This window comes from Astatotilapia calliptera, chromosome 4 (genome assembly GCF_964374335.1).
Source record: "Astatotilapia calliptera chromosome 4, fAstCal68.1, whole genome shotgun sequence".
Lineage (NCBI taxonomy): Eukaryota > Metazoa > Chordata > Actinopteri > Cichliformes > Cichlidae > Astatotilapia > Astatotilapia calliptera.
The window spans coordinates 35,711,910-35,728,339 of record NC_137425.1 but is presented as its reverse complement, the minus strand read 5'-3'; the positions used below and the strand labels follow the sequence as shown (position 1 = coordinate 35,728,339).

The 16,430-nt window shown below is 42.7% G+C and overlaps 2 protein-coding genes across 4 annotated transcripts; both read right to left on the bottom strand.

The window, feature by feature from the left end:
* Positions 1-818: 818 nt before the first annotated feature.
* On the bottom strand, positions 819-9,376 carry LOC113017351 (stonustoxin subunit alpha-like). Its single transcript, XM_080300580.1, has 4 exons — positions 9,177-9,376; positions 8,737-8,904; positions 1,821-1,867; positions 819-1,672 (listed from the first exon to the last, which is right to left on the bottom strand). Exons 1-4 carry the CDS (start codon positions 9,374-9,376, stop codon positions 1,128-1,130), a joined length of 960 nt encoding a protein of 319 aa, XP_080156706.1. The 3' UTR covers positions 819-1,127.
* A 199-nt stretch (positions 9,377-9,575) lies between these two features.
* Positions 9,576-16,430, bottom strand: LOC145428410 (protein NLRC3-like). Of its 3 annotated transcripts, XM_080300561.1 has the most exons (8): positions 16,217-16,310; positions 14,623-14,693; positions 14,418-14,547; positions 14,061-14,162; positions 12,990-13,068; positions 12,642-12,828; positions 10,712-12,512; positions 9,576-9,798 (listed from the first exon to the last, which is right to left on the bottom strand). In XM_080300561.1, the coding sequence occupies exons 3-8, from the start codon at positions 14,531-14,533 to the stop codon at positions 9,576-9,578; spliced, it is 2,508 nt and encodes an 835-aa protein (XP_080156687.1). In that variant the 5' UTR covers positions 14,534-14,547; positions 14,623-14,693; positions 16,217-16,310. The 3 variants fall into 3 exon arrangements, with proteins under 3 accessions (XP_080156687.1, XP_080156685.1, XP_080156686.1); XM_080300559.1 differs by lacking the exon at positions 14,623-14,693 and having other exon boundaries at positions 16,217-16,430; XM_080300560.1 differs by lacking the exon at positions 16,217-16,310 and having other exon boundaries at positions 14,623-15,312.

Here is a 16,430-nt window from a genome sequence, read left to right as displayed (position 1 = left end):
TAGATAAGTGCAGCTGCTGTCATGTCCTGATGTTTCTCTGGCTCAGCAGCTTCTCCATCAGAGGTTCACATGGAGCTGATCCAGTATCTCCAGTAACTGTGTTCTGTGCCTCACTGGTTCATCCTTCTGTCTGTGTGACGTCAGTCAGATGTTGAAGTTAAACTCTGTAATCTTCACTGTGTCACAGAGTTCAGTGAGTCCCGTTATTCACAGTATCAATCAGATCATCAGAGAACAGCTGATCAGCAATCAGTGGTGCCAACAGCGCCTCCTGTGGTGAGAGGATGCAATAATGCAATGTAGCATTTTTCCACTCAACACTTGCAGTCATGGAAACTGTCTGTTGGATCTGTGTGACGTTGCTTTCTTGGTTAGAGTTCCTCACAAATGTCCAGATGATTCTTCTAATGAGGCGTCGACCATGTTTGCAGCTCTTTGGAAGAAAACGTCGCCCTTTGCCATCCTTACTTTTCTTTGACTTCTTCAAATGCAGCTGAACTCCAGCTGGTATTTTCTTGGACTTTGCAGCTGTTTCTGGTCATCAGTTCATTCCTGCAAACCTCTGAAGCTGAACAACAATGATGCTGCATTGCTGGCTGATCCCAAAAGGTTGATTCTGTTCATCTGGACGTTTTCAGAAACGTTTGCTCACTGATCAGGTGACTTCTTCAGTCTCAGCTGACTGCAGCTTTACAAGCTTACAAACAGCACATTTGCACAATGACTGAAAGCAGCAGCACCTGATATATATGATACTAATATAATACATATACATATATAATCCATACTAATGATGAAGGAACTGAGCTCACAGTCCATTGTTCATTCAGTGAACTACTCAGTTTATTTTGGGCCTCAGAAATGCTCACTCTGTTTGTACATCACTGTCAGCAATAGACTCATTCTGCTGTGTGGACAGGAACACATGTGACATCACTTCCTGTTTGTTTGTGACTGAAGAGGAAGAAGTTTACAAGGAATCATTTAGAAGAGTTTCAAACATCAACTGATTGAATCCATGAATCTGAAAACGTGTTTGTGAGTGAAAGAGACAGACATGTACAGACTGAACTATCTGTTCAACAGTCAGAGTGTTTCTGTAACAGGAGACACTCTTTACACTCCACTCAGCACAGGGACACTGAGGAACCAGTATGCCAGACTGTAAACCCAGGATAAAGAGTTTGAGTGAATGTGGTGTTGAAGGTGTGGAGGTGGATCAGAGTGTCAGAGGAGACTCTGTAGAAGGACAGAGTGCCAGCAGGACAGTCCACATACACTGCTGCTCTGTTAGAGACAGAGGAGGAGGAGGAGGAGGAGGAGGAGGAGATGATGGATGTTACTCTGTTATTGTGCCTGACAGACTGAGGACCATCATCAGTGCACCACAGACTCCAGGACTGATCATTGTATCCAAACACACAGTCACTGCCTCCTTTCCTTCTGATGCTTCTGTAACTCACTGATATATAAACGTCTCCTCTCCACTCGACCTCCCAGTAACAGCGACCAGTCAGACCATTTCTACACAGCAGCTGAGGATAAACATCAAATCTGTCTGGATGATCAGGATATGACTGAACCTCCTCCACATATGTCACCTTCCTGTTGTTGTCAGACAGTTGGAGCTTTGTGTTCACTGTGTTTGTGTCGATTGTGAGTTGACAGGAATCTGATGGAGAGAACAAACACAATCCAGCTGCAGTTATTGATCCATCATCTGTTCATTGATTGACACTTTGATGATGACTCCTGACATGATGAAGATGGTTGAATGTGTGCTGCTTTGTTTTCATGAATCCCATTAAAAACACACTTACACTTCCTCAGACCTGGTCTCAACCATCGGACTCCAGCAGGCTCCACCCTGAAAGGAGGAGGGGGGTCAGAGCAGCACAGTCAGCATGCACACATGGACATTACATGGCTCTCACACACACACTGTTACACACTGAGCTCAAAGCTCGGCTCCACTGTTTTATTCAAAGAAATCTACATTTATTTATCAGCACATTTAAAAACAGCTTGAGCCAAAGTGCTGCACAGAGTAGAGAGAAAATAGGAAACATACACAGTAATGACTATAAAGACTGGTCAGGATTGAAAGCTACAGAGTACAAATGTGTTTCCAACCGGCTTTTAAAAATGTCCAGTGTTGGTGACGACCTGATGTGAAGGGCGACTGTTCCAGAGTTTGGCTGCAGCCATCGATAAAGCTCACCTCTGTTTTTACGTCTAGTTCTGGTCAGAAGCTGCTTATCTGCAGACCTGAGGGCTCCACTTGGATTCTTTTGTTAAAGAGAGATAAGATGGAGCCAATCCATTCACAGATTTAAAGACAACCAGATCTGGAAGTGGATTCTACCACGTACTGGTAACCAGTGGAAAAAGCTGGTGATGGGTCGTCTAGCACAGACCCACCGCTGGAACCAGACAATTGATGAGGGAGAGAACTGTGACAGCGCCGTTCCTTCACTTGACCTCAGTCGCTCTCGTCTGCTCCCTCGTAACACTGCTCTTTATTGAGCTTACATGAATATGCACAAGTTCATTATGACGTCTTACACAGGTATGAACAAAGAGTACCAGTCTGTGCATAGTGTGTGTGTGTGTCTGTGTGTGTGTGTGTGTGTGTGTGTCTGTGTGTGTGTGTGTGTGTGTGTGTGTGCGCGTGTGTCTGTGTGTGTGTGTGTGTGTGTGTACACGTGAGTGAGTGTGTGTGTGTGTGTGTGTGTGTCTGTGTGTGTGTCTGTGTCTGTGTCTGTGTGTGTGTGTGTGTACACGTGAGTGTGTGTGTGTGTGTGTGTGTGTGTGTACACGTGAGTGAGTGTGTGTGTGTGTGTGTGTGTGTGTGTGTGTGTCTGTGTGTGTGTGTATGTGTGTGTGTGTCTGTGTCTGTGTGTGTGTGTGTACACGTGAGTGAGTGTGTGTGTGTGTACACGTGAGTGAGTGTGTGTGTGTGTGTGTGTGTGTGTGTGTGTGTGTGTGTCTGTGTGTGTGTGTGTGTTCGTTCCAGATGTGACCCTGTGACCCCAAAGCTGGTGCTAAGAGTCCAGTGGTCCCCCTAACAAAGGGCTCTTACAAACCTTTGCCATTTCCCAGCATGCAAGGCACTCGTGGATGCAGGCACACCATTCAGTGCTGACGAGTATGTTGATGTCATTTTGAGGCTACAGGAGGAATTTGATCACAGATTTGCTGACTTCAAGACACACAGAGCCACCTTTCACATTTTTGCGGACCCCTTCTCCTTTGATGTGCAAGATGCCCCTTCTGTGCTTCAAATGGAGCTCATTGAGCTGCAGTGCAACTCTGAACTCAAAGCAAAGTTCAGGGAGGTGAGTGGAAAAGAAGACAAGCTTGGACAATTTTTGAGAGACTTGAGCCCTAGTTTCCCTCGGCTTTCCCGAATGTTCAAGCGGACCATGTGCCTTTTTGGTAGCACATACTTGTGCCAAAAGCTCTTCTCCACTTTGAACTTCAATAAGTCCAAGTACAGGTCCAGACTTACGGATGATCATCTTCAAGACATACTGAGGGCCGCAACTGCTTCCTCCCTCAGGCCAAATCTGGCTCGGCTATGCGAGAGGAAACGCTGCCAGGTCTCTAGCAGCAAGGAGTAGGCAAGAGAAGCCATGTTCAGAAGAACAGTTCATTTTCTACAGTGTTCCATTCATGTTCAGAAGAAGGTTATAGAACTGTTAATACAGACATTTCAATCTAAACACAGCAGATATAGAAGACTGAAAGAAACACACAAGTTCACTGACTAAAAATATCTTATTATTGTTTTATTTATGTATTACTGATTGATTTATTTTCTTATTAATTCTTAATTTGTTTATTTATTTTTCATATTTTGTGTTAAAAAATAAAAATAAAGAGATTTGAGAGGATTGGAATTTTTTAACCATGCCTTTCTTGTGGAAAACCTAATGCGGCCCAGCCTCACCCAGACTCTGCCTGCAGCGGCCCCCAGCTAAATTGAGTTTGAGACCCCTGTCCTACACCATAAATCAGTAAGAGAGGGTACGACCTCTCTCATGGCCCCAAGTGGTGTGTGCATGCCAGAGCACTCTGGAAGGCACACAGAGTCTTTACAGACTACTAAGGATCAAACCTCTATCATCATGCAATCGATTATACAACTCTAAGCATATATGAGTAAATATTTCTAAGCATAAATGACAATCAACAATATAAACCTTACAGCTGGTTTTAATAACAGAATTCATTTGTTTCTCAAACGAGAAAGAGCTATCGAGAAACACTCCTAAATCTTTAGTTCTGAACTTTTCCAGTGGGCCAAGGTCAACATTATCTGCTAATGCTAAATAGGCTGCCGTTATTAACTAATGCTAATTTGATGTGAATTAGCATTATGCACTAATGCTAACACTTTTTAACAATGTGAGTAGCTAATGCTAACACTATTTCCCTTAACTTTATAACATTGTGAACGGCTAATGCTAACACTCTTTTCCCTAGCATTACAACATCTGAGCTGCTAATGCTAAGTAGGCCGCCATTAGCACCTACGTCTATCCATCCATCCATCCATCCATTCGCTTCCGCTTATCCTTTTCAGGGTCGCGGGGGGCGCTGGAGCCTCTCCCAGCTGTCATAGGGCGAAAGGCGGGGTACACCCTGGACAGGTCGCCAGTCTGTCGCAGGGCTAACACACAGGGACAGACAACCATTCACACTCACATTCACTCGCACATTCACACCTAGTGGCAATTTGGATTATCCAATTAACCTATCCCCACAAGCTGCATGTCTTTGGACGGTGGGAGGAAGCCGGAGTACCCGGAGGGAACCCACGCAAACACGGGGAGAACATGCAAACTCCACACAGAAAGACCCCGGCCTGATGGTGGAATTGAACTCAGGACCTTCTTGCTGTGCGGCAACAGTGCTAACCATCGTGCCACCGTGCTGCCCACCTACGTCTAATTTAAGGCAAATACGCATTAGAACCTAATGCTCATATCGTTTTCCTTTGCTTTATAGCAATGTGAGCAGCTACTGCTAAATAGCATTAGCTAATAACAGCAGTCTAATTTAATGCAAGTTAGCATCATTTGCATTATAACGATGTGAGGAGTTAATGCTAAGTATGCTGCCATTAGTGGCTAATGAATAATTATTACAAGCTAATGCTAATATCGTTTTCTCTTCCCTTTTAACAATGTGAGCAGCTAGTGCTAGGTAGGCTGAAGCTAGCAGCTAATGCTAAAGCTAAAGATAATTTGATGTGAATTAGCATTACATTAGTGAGGAGTTAATGCTAAGTAGACTGCCATTAGCAGGTAATGCTAATTTAAGGTTAATAGGAATTGGCATCTAATGCTAATACCATATTTTCTTGCTTCAACCCTTTAAAACTGGTCAGAGTGGGCACACTCCGTTTTGCGCAACTATTTTTAAATCCCGGTAGCACTGTAATCACGTGAGCTAGCGCAATAATTTTTTTTGCATATGAAACCTGAGGAGTTGTATTTACATCTTATGCCATCAGCTTGTCCTAGGTTACAGTTTCCTTCCACATATGCTTAGGACTCATATTGCTCTGCTGGAAATAGTTTATTTTGATGCATATGCTGTTATTTTGCAAATTTGCAGTATAATATTTATTTTCGTTTTTCCTGCAGTATATAAAAATTGGTGTATTTCAAAAATAAAACTATGAAGGCACTCAAAATAAATTTCCTGAGGTGGGAAACTATTTTGTGCAACTTTTTTGTATTTACAGTTTTGAGGGATAAGCCTCTTAAATTTCTCTAACTAGAAATATATGTTAAAAAAACAAAAACGATTTTCAATTTTTTTGTAGTTTATTGCACTTTTTTTGCAATTTATGTAATTACTATGCACTTAATACATACATATTATTAAAATTTAGGCTGTAATGGTTGTATTGATGTATAGCAACTTGAAATGCTCCCAAAAATGGCTCTACAGCATGTAAAAATATAATATAAGCTCTGGCGGACTTGGTTCTATGGTAGGTCTAAACGGGTTAAATCAATATCAGTAGCTAATCCGATTGTTCAGTCTGACGTCAGGTGAAGTCATTTTTATGCATTTAAGAGCTGTGTTGAATTCAAACTGAACATTAGAACTATCCTCTTCTCCAGGATTTTCCTGATTTAACATTTCAATATGACATTTCCAGCGCTTTGTTTTCTCTGCTCACAGACAAAACAGATACACGCATGTATATACAGCCCACGTCCAGCTCTGCATGCACTCCTGCTCCATTTCTATAGAGAATAAACAACGTAACACAATCATTCTCCATTGTTTTCAACTCAACCAGCTGCATTTAATGAAGGAGTTTGAATTTACTTTACAACAGCTGCTGTTGTTTCCTGTCTGCATTCATGTTCTTAACTGTACTCCACACATTCTGAACTGGTGTACCGTAATTGTCGGGCTATAAGCCGCTACTTTTTGCACAAGCTTTGAGCCCTGCGGCTTTTAGTCAGGTGCGGCTTTTCTATGGATTGTCCATGAGCGGATTTGTTTTGTTTGTTCCGCTGTTGTACGGCACTACGTTGCCTGGCGGAAGGATCGGGGTTCAAGAGTGGTATGTTGGTCACATGTCCATCCGTCAGGCAACGTAGTGCAGTACGAGGTAGCGCGAAAAACAAACTTCAAAGTAGCGCTACCCGTTCAGCTGGAGGCCTGGATGATGAGCGGCGATAAACTTGCAAAAAGCAAGTTATGCCCAACTCCACCATTGGATTCTGACAGCGTGGAAAAGTGTGAAAACATCCACGATCACCAACAGATTTCGAAGGGCTGAATGCTGCATGATGGAGAGGAGGACACCGCCACGGCCCTTCTGAGGGTGTTCGACTCTGACACTGACAACGAGGATTTCTTTGGTTTTGAAAGTGACAACGAAAGAAAGAAGCTGAGAGTGGATGACGAAGCCACCCTGAGCCTGTTTGTTTCCGACACTGGAGGAGAGGACTTTGGTGGTTTTAGTGCGCAGGAAGATGGTGGTGAATGACTGACTTTTCTTCTTGTTAAAGCCGTGTCACTGCACCTGAGCCTAAAAGGTAGTCCGAATCAATTGTTCTGGTGTGCTGTAGGTTATTGTTATGTACTACATTTGTTACTCATTTATGAAGCACAGTACATGTTTTGTACTTGTAATTACCGCTACTTGTACATATACCTAAAAAGTTATGCAAATATGTACCCATAACTTGTTTTTCAAAATATTAATAAAAGGGGTGTGTCTCCAAACAGCCATCTCTTTCCTGACAATTCGCTTTGTGCATATTCTCTTACATATGATAAGTCAACATTGAAACACCTGCGGCTTTTAGTCAGGTGCAGCTAATGTATGTACAAAACAGGATTTTCCCCTGATTTTAGCTTGTGCGGCTAATATTCAGGTGCGCTTTGTAGTCCGGGAAATACGGTAGTTCTTCCTAAAGTACTGCAGTATTCCTGCCAGTACATCCTTTTAGTTTTCCTAACTGTTTCCTCTGATGCTCGTTGCTATTCTTTCCTCAATGCAAATTCATGCTAAGCTCCTTCATATCCATCCCTGTTTCTAAACCTGTAATAATTGCTTTAATGTGTCTTTGGCCTAATTATGAGTCTGTCCATATGTTTGTAGTTCCCCACTTGCTTTGGTTTCTTAGCTCTGATTCTCTCAAATTTATCCTTGAAATCATTTACTGGCATCTCTCCCTCTCACTCCCACTATCCCCAGAACACCAGAGTATTCATCTCCTGGTTTATCCTATGGCCTCTTTGCATTTTCTCCAATCATCCCTGTTTCTAGAGTCTCACCCCATCTGCAGGCAGTCCAAGAGAAACTGCCTCTGCCATTTTCTTCTTCTTAATCTTTGATTTTTCTCTTCACTTTCTCCATTGGGTCTTCTTAGACGCACTTTCCAGAAAGCAGCAACATTTTTTGTGCCCCATTTTTCAAATTGTGCATCTTACTTCAGCTTAATGTGTTTCCTGTTTTGTTTTTACACAGGTCATGTAAAAGAAATCCTACCAGAGACTCGACAAAGCTGAACTGAAAGACAGCACAGGCAATAAATCAGAGCAGCACAGAACTTAAGCTCATGGTCCATAGAAGCTGGGCTCTACAGGTGTACCAGGACAAGCTTAGTGTAAGTCCCCCGAAAAAGTTTCACTTGTGCTGTTTCGGTGTAAATTACTGGTTTGTTTGAACAATTTCATCAGCTGAACCATAAATACTCCAAAACAATTTCTTTGTGACTCAGTGTGATTTTTCATTTTGTAATATTAGCATGTCAAACTCTACATTCTCTACACAGATGAGAAATGAAGTGTATTTAATAATAAAAGTTATCTCTCAGAGACAAAGTTAGTGTCTCATTCAGGTCTGTATCTGAGTAGCCTCAGACACATGCAGTGCTCATATTTTCTGTTTTGTGTGTCACTCAGACCTCTTCCTGACAGGGGCAGCAATTTCATTTAAAGTCCCATTCACTGATACAGGCTGCTGGAGCTCCAACCAGGAGGGTACACACATGATCCAGGGAAAAAAATTATATATGGTCTCTTAGATAAATATTAAGAGGTCCTGTGTTTTACTAAAAAATCAAAGTAGTAAAACACAGGACCTTTGGGTTAGATATAAGGTGATTTGACAAATCATGTCTGTTGTAAATGAGTAAGCCATTTATCGACCTGACTCAGGTTTTAAATCATCATCAGAAAAGACTGAATCCTGACCTGAGAATTGTACACTTTGGACTTTCCACTGCAGAAAATAGAAGCTTCAGTCCTGAATCCTGCAGGTTGTTGTTACCCAGATCCAGCTCTGTCAGACGGGAGGACTGGGAGCTCAGGACTGAGGACAGAGCTTCACAGCTTCTGTCTGACAGGTTACAGCCACTCAGTCTGAAGAAAGGATGACAAGAAGACATGAAACACTTGTGTTAAAGTATATTCATGGTGCCATGAGGAGCTACTACATTTACAATATTTCAACACTGTTTCAGGACATGCTGGAATCCTTATTGCCTCATGTTACAAAAGACAAATGTGGCAGTTTAGTGTGACTTGCATGGATTCATTAAAAAAACAAAACATAAACACTTAATTTTTTCCAAATGAAATTGATTAAATGATGTTAATTGATGAAAAAAAAAATCGATATTGCTTGATCTGACCTCAGCGTTTCCAGTTTGCAGTATTGACTCTTCATCCCAGCAGACAGAAGCTTCACTCCTGAATCCTGCAGGTTGTTGTTACCCAGGTCCAGCTCTGTCAGACGGGAGGACTGGGAGCTCAGGACTGAGGACAGAGCTTCACAGCTTCTGTCTGACAGGTTACAGCCACTCAGTCTGAAGAAAGGATGACAAGAAGACATGAAACACTTGTGTTAAAGTATATTCATGGTGCCATGAGGAGCTACTACATTTACAATATTTCAACACTGTTTCAGGACATGCTGGAATCCTTATTGCCTCATGTTACAAAAGACAAATGTGGCAGTTTACTGTGACTTGCATGGATTCATTAAAAAAAACAAAACATAAACACTGTTAATTTTTTCCAAATGAAATTGATTAAATGATGTTAATTGATGAAAAAAAAATCGATATTGCTTGATCTGACCTCAGCGTTTCCAGTTTGCAGTATTGACTCTTCATCCCAGCAGACAGAAGCTTCACTCCTGAATCCTGCAGGTTGTTGTTACCCAGGTCCAGCTCTGTCAGATGGGAGGACTGGGAGCTCAGGACTGAGGACAGAGCTTCACAGCTTCTGTCTGACAGGTTACAGCCACTCAGTCTGAAATCAAGGTGGAAGGGAGACAAGATCAACCAAACAAATCAGAGCTTTATTGCTTTTTTATTGTTTTTAAGCAGAAATCAGTGAGGTGCTGGTAGATTCTGTTCTTTTGGTTTATTACCCAACAACACACACATACACTAATATTTGTGACTTTTGTAATAGTAGCATTTACAATGCAAAGCAACAGCGATCACAGATTGAAGGGGCCTGAATAAAACTACAATGCAGTGATTTTTAAGATGACCTGTTCTTCCAATTTCCAACAACAGATTTCTCCAACCTTACAGTTAAAAATAATTCTTTATCTCATACTGAATCTTGGTGCACCTCCCCCCAGTTTATTAAAATGGAGTGGTACTGAAGTTGCTGTAAGTGATGTGTGATGCCACTGATTTCCTTTCTGATCCAATACAAAGTAAAATTCAGGCTGGTATCTGCGATACTGATGAAAACTATTCCTTCAGAATCAATACAAGACATCATAAGAAAATATGATGTTTTGTATAACATAAAAAGCCTGAATTTTAAAATATTCAGTTAATAATCAAAAACAGATGTGACTGAAAATAATAAAACTGAGAAACATTTTATGGCCATTCGATCCTTTTACAACCATTGCAAGAGCTTGGTTGGCATAGCCGGCAATACGTTGGATAGTAATAAGTCCGGTGGGTGATGGGCTCCACCAGGGCTGCCCTTTGTCACCGATTCTGTTCATAAATTTTATGTTTAAAGGCTGTATCAAAAGTTCATTCAAGTTACAATATTGTGGTCAAAAGTTCTCCTTTTTTCTTTTATACTATACAACTACGCTGTCTCATGGTTTTAGGACATGGATCTGTCATGGAAGAAATCTATGACCACTTTTAATCAACATTTTAAAAATAAACATGATCACAGATTTACTCACAGAGCCTTGTTGGAGGCTTTGACCACTGGCAGCAGCCTCAGAAGAGCCTCCTCTGAAGCAGAGTATTTCTTCAGGTCAAACACATCCAGATCTTCTTCTGATGACAGTAAGATGAAGACCAGAGCTGACCACTGAGCAGGAGACAGTTTACCTGTGGAGAGACTTCCTGATCTCAGGGACTGTTGGATCTCCTCCACTAGAGAACGATCATCCAGTTCATTCAGACAGTGGATCAGATTGATGCTTTTCTCTGCAGACAGATTCTCACTGAGCTTCTTCTTGATGTACTGGACTGTTTCCTGATTGGTCTGTGAGCTACTTCCTGTCTGTGTCAGCAGACCTCGTAGGAGAGTCTGATTGGTCTGCAGTGAAAGACCCAGGAGGAAGCGGAGGAACAAGTCCAGGTGTCCATTTGGACTCTGTAAGGCTTTGTTCACAGCACTCTGGTGGAGAGATTGAAGTTTTGGTTTGTTAAATAGTTTAGACCATGTAGAGGTTGTTTGTTGTTGTTCCAGCAGATTGAGTCCAGAGTTGATGAAGGTCAGATGGACATGAAGAGCAGCCAGAAACTCCTGAACACTCAGATGGATGAAGCAGAACACCTTGTCCTGGTACAGTCCTCTCTCCTCTTTAAAGATCTGTGTGAACACTCCTGAGTACACTGAGGCTGCTCTGATATTGATGCCACACTCTGTCAGGTCTGATTCATAGAAGATCAGGTTTCCTTTCTGCAGCTGATCAAAAGCCAGTTTTCCCAGAGACTCCATCATCTTCCTGCTCTCTGGACTCCAGTGTGGATCTGTCTCAGCTCCTCCATCATACTTGACCTTCTTCACTTTGGCCTGAACCACCAGGAAGTGGATGTACATCTCAGTCAGGGTCTTGGGCAGCTGTCCTCCCTCTCTGGTTTCCAGCACATCCTCCAGAACTGTAGCAGTGATCCAGCAGAAGACTGGGATGTGACACATGATGTGGAGGCTTCGTGATGTCTTGATGTGGGAGATGATCCTGCTGGCCTGCTCCTCATCTCTGAATCTCTTCCTGAAGTACTTCTTCTTCTGTGGGTCAGTGAACCCTCTGACCTCTGTCACCATGCCAACACAGTCAGGAGGGATCTGATTGGCTGCTGCAGGTCGTGTGGTTATCCAGAGGCGAGCAGAGGGAAGCAGTTTCCCCCTGATGAGGTTTATCAGCAGCACATCCACTGAGGTGGACTTTCTAGGGTCAGTTAGGATTGTAGTTTTGTGGAAGTCCAGAGGAAGTCGACACTCATCCAGACCATCAAAGATGAACACAACCTGGAAGTCTTCAAAGCTGCAGATTCCTGCTTCTTTGGTTTCAGTAAAGAAGTGATGAACAAGTCCCACCAAGCTGAACTTTTCCTCTTTCAGCACATTCAGCTCTCTGAAAGTGAATGGAAATATGAACTGGATGTCCTGGTTGGCTTTGTCTTCAGCCCAGTCCAGGCTGTATTTCTGTGTTAAGACTGTTTTCCCAATGCCAGCCACTCCCTTTGTCAGCACTGTTCTGATTGGTTCATCTCTTCCAGGTGAGGCTTTAAAGATGTCTTCTTGTCTGATGGTTGTTTCTGGTCTGTCTGGTTTCCTGGATGCTGTTTCAATCTGTCTGACCTCATGTTCATCATTGACCTCTGCAGTCCCTCCCTCTGTGATGTAGAGCTCTGTGTAGATCTGATTCAGGAGGGTTGGGTTTCCTGCTTTAGCGATGCCCTCAAACACACACTGGAACTTCTTCTTCAGGGTGGATTTAAGGTTACGATGACAAACTGCAGCTTGAAGTTCTGAATGAGAAGAAAAATAAACACTCAATTCCAAAAAGAACTAATCTTTAAAACATGTTGCTCCATCTTCCATCTCTGGAAAATGTCTCATTTATCCAGCAGCTTAAATCTTTAGATAAATCCTCTTACTGCTCTGCAGACGGTCAGCCAGCTCCTCCTGCTTCATTCTCCTCAGGAAGTCCACTGTGATCTTCACAAACGCCTCTCTGCTGCTGCTCCTCTGACTCTCTAAGCATTCTGGGTAATCTGGACTCAGAACCTTCTGGATCTTCTTCAGCTCGTTCTTCACAAAAGTGATGATGTTGTCCTCCAGCAGCTGGAACAGAATATTTATGAATGAGCCAATCAGACTGAAATCATGGAGCCAAACATCAGATCCATGTTGGACACACTGACGATCCACTGGTCTACAAAGAGCAGCATGGAGATGACTGTGAACAGAACAGATGTAACAGTAGTTGTTGTACATGTACAGACCATAAATATGGAGTCCAGCTGTGTTTGATGCTGCTGGGCAGACTGACCACTGGGAACCTCTGAGCTCTGCTGCTCCACTCTGTGGAGGAACCATGAAGGATTAGATCCACACAGGATAAAGATCCAGGAGTTTCTGCTCAAATAACTTCATCTGAATCAAGTCTGTCAAGTTTTAAACTCTCAGATTGTGAACATATCAGTAATTTTCAGTCTGTTTTCATGGACGTCCTTTCAGTGGTGATGTCAGGGATGATTTTGAAGAAGCTCATCAAACTGAACCATCAGCAGATCACTGCTCCAAAACCAGAACATGATCCGAGTCTCCCTCCACCACCAGAACACCAGCTTTACTAACGTGGTAGATCAGTGTAGTACAGATCAATAACTGATGAGTCATTTGATCAAAATCACTGAGTGCTTCACGTCTGACCCTCTGATGCTTCTGTAGACATTTTGCATATTTAATGAATGTCTGACAGTTTTACATTCATTCTATGAACACAGTGGAAATGTTGTGTTATAGTCTCCATGTTGTTTCCAGCATCATAAATTCTTAAGTTCAGAAAATTAGATTCTTTCTTCACAGCTGAAAAACAACAACATTTATTCTCTATTGAAATCTGCATCGTCCACTCCAAAGGTCACAATCTGAAGGTAACATCTGGTTTTGTTCCCTGTGGTTAACTCTGAGCATCAGTATGGTGGGATTTATCCACTACATCCACACCACTGTGGTTCAGTGTTGTCCTGATGGAGTAACAGCAGCCAGTATGATCCAGGCTTTAGCTGCTGGGTCTCTGTGTGACCTCTCAGACTGTTTAACAGATCAGACACAAAGAGAATCAGAGCAGCTCTGTTCTTTAAAGACAAACATGAACCCACTCAGGTCACACTTTCCCCACAGATATGAGCATCACTGTCCTCAAACAGCAAATGACCAAGTCGAACATTTGGATCTTTTCTCTTTCATTGTTTTCTTTTTAATGAATCTTTGTAACAATCTGAGGATGTTTCAGGTCATATTTATCCAGGAAACACAAACATGTAAAGGAGTCATCACAGCTCTCTGACCTCGTTGCTCCAGGTTCACCACTGAAGTGTGGGGGTGGAGTTTTGGACCGGTCACTCCTCACAGACGGACAGCTGGACCCTGCAGACTGTGACCTCTGACCTCTGCAGACACAAACATGATTGAAGCAGCTGTGATCACACAGACTGCAGATAATGCAGCTGTTTCCTGTCAGTAACATCCTCTTAGATTAGAGTTCAGCTTTTTACAGGAAAACTGGACAAAACTGATTTTTGTTACAAACTCATTTTCATTTCCTCTCAGCTCACAAACACAGTCAGACAATCAACCAGAGTCAACACTGATTATAATGTCAGTGCAGAATTATTTCTGTTACTCAGTGAGTTCAGCTCTCTGACCTCGTTGCTCCAGGTTCACCACTGAAGTCTGGATTTTGACCTTTGGACCGGTCACTCCTCACAGACGGACAGCTGGACCCTGCAGACTCTGCTCTGTCCTCCTCTTCCTCCATCATCGTCTTCAGTCAGTCTGAGAGGTAAACCACAAACACTCAGTGAGTTCACATTAACAGGAGGAACTGAGTTACAGTCGCTGACCTCTGACCTGTCATGTGACCATGAAACCAGGTCAATATATCTGTAGGTTCAGTCATCCAGGTCATGTGATCTAAGGAGCTTGGAGAGAAAAGAGACGTCTTTAAGTTTCTGGAAGACGTTTCATCTGAGAAGCTTCTTCAGCTCTAAAACCAAACGGTGGAGAGTCCCAGATATTTAAACCTGAGAGGGAAAGAAAGCATGTCGCTGACCCACCACTGATGTTATTTCAAGGAGGAAACTGAGAGCCTTTGCACCAGGAGCACAAACATCAGCTCCAGCAATGATCCACTGATGTGTTTTTATTCCATGTATGAATGTTGTTATTGACAGAGATGACGTTTGTGTGTCAGTGATGCAGTGACTGTTGTTGTTACCTGTACAGGCTGGTTAGACTCTATGAAACAGATCATACAGATCTCTGCATGTTAGAAGAGACTATTAAAGGTCATGAATGAGACAAAGGCAGGGAGGCGTCCTTTACAGCTAAACAGCAGAGTGAGAGAACAGCCAGCACCTCTACATTTATCACATTATACAGCACATGTATGATACTGACAGGGATGAGAAGAATTTAGTGATTCTGATCCCATCATTGATATTACTTATTGATTCTCAGTAGCTCTGCTCTGACAGTCACCACCATCACTGAGCAGCATATCAAAGACATTTGTGCACATTAACTGCATGTTGTGGCTCAAATGTTTGTGCATGTTGGAGGTATTTCCTCTTTGTTGTGATCAGTGTTGGTCATTACTCAAAACAGTCATTATTACACATATTACACAGAACACTTTAATTAAAAGTAATGGAGTACGTTACTTCATTACTCCTCATAACATTACTTTGATGTTAAAATGAACAAATGAGCATGTAACAACATAAAGCTGAGGTACAGCCCCACACACCAACACAGATCCTGATGAGGTCACGTGATGTTTCTCTGAGTGTTTATGAACACAAATCAAAGATGAAACAGCACAAAGACACTTCAAAGTGATTCTACTGTAGAAACATGAACAGGTAGAAACCTGCAGCCTGACTGCTCATCACTTTGTTACCTGTTCAAGTTCAGCAGCAGCAGCTCACTTTATCACGGTGCTGGTCTGGGGTCAGTGTTTACTCAGCTTTAACTCACTCTGGGTTCTTGGCTAGCCTAGCTTTAGCTTAGTGTTAGCATGCTGTGTGCTAGCTTAGCGTCAGAGCTCTGCAGGTGTCTCGTGTGTAAATATTAATCACAGTGACAGTAAAGGAGGTAAAGGGCTGTGACGTCATCACGTACGCTGCGTCCTCTGTGGGCTCTGACTGAACTCAAAGTACAAACTACAAGTACACAAACACGAACGTAGCTCAGAGTGGCGGACACACTCGGCCTCGTTGGTCCAGCTGTGAGTCCGTTACCGTGAACTATGGAGCGGCAGATTTGTGCTGAACTAAGCTGCACACAGCTGATGTTAGCCAGGAAACATTACACACTGACTTTAATGGAGAGACCGGAAATACAAACACACACAGTTTGTTGTGTGAAGAAATCAAACACGAGCTGAACAAACAGTAAAGTTCCTAAAGACAAACTGTTAAAGGAGGAAACAAAGCAAACTTACAGTTTCTTCACACACCAACAACAAGCTCCACTCCACACCTGGACACTAAACACGGACACACAGGTGAGCTGCTTCCTGGAAGGAGGCGGGACTCCACCTGAAACTCAGCACAGGTGGGAGGGGCTCAGCTCTGTGTGTGCTGATGTGTTAACTTTAAAAATATGCCGTCTGACTGCTCAGACTGAGTCAGAGTAAAGTTCACATGCTGACGTGT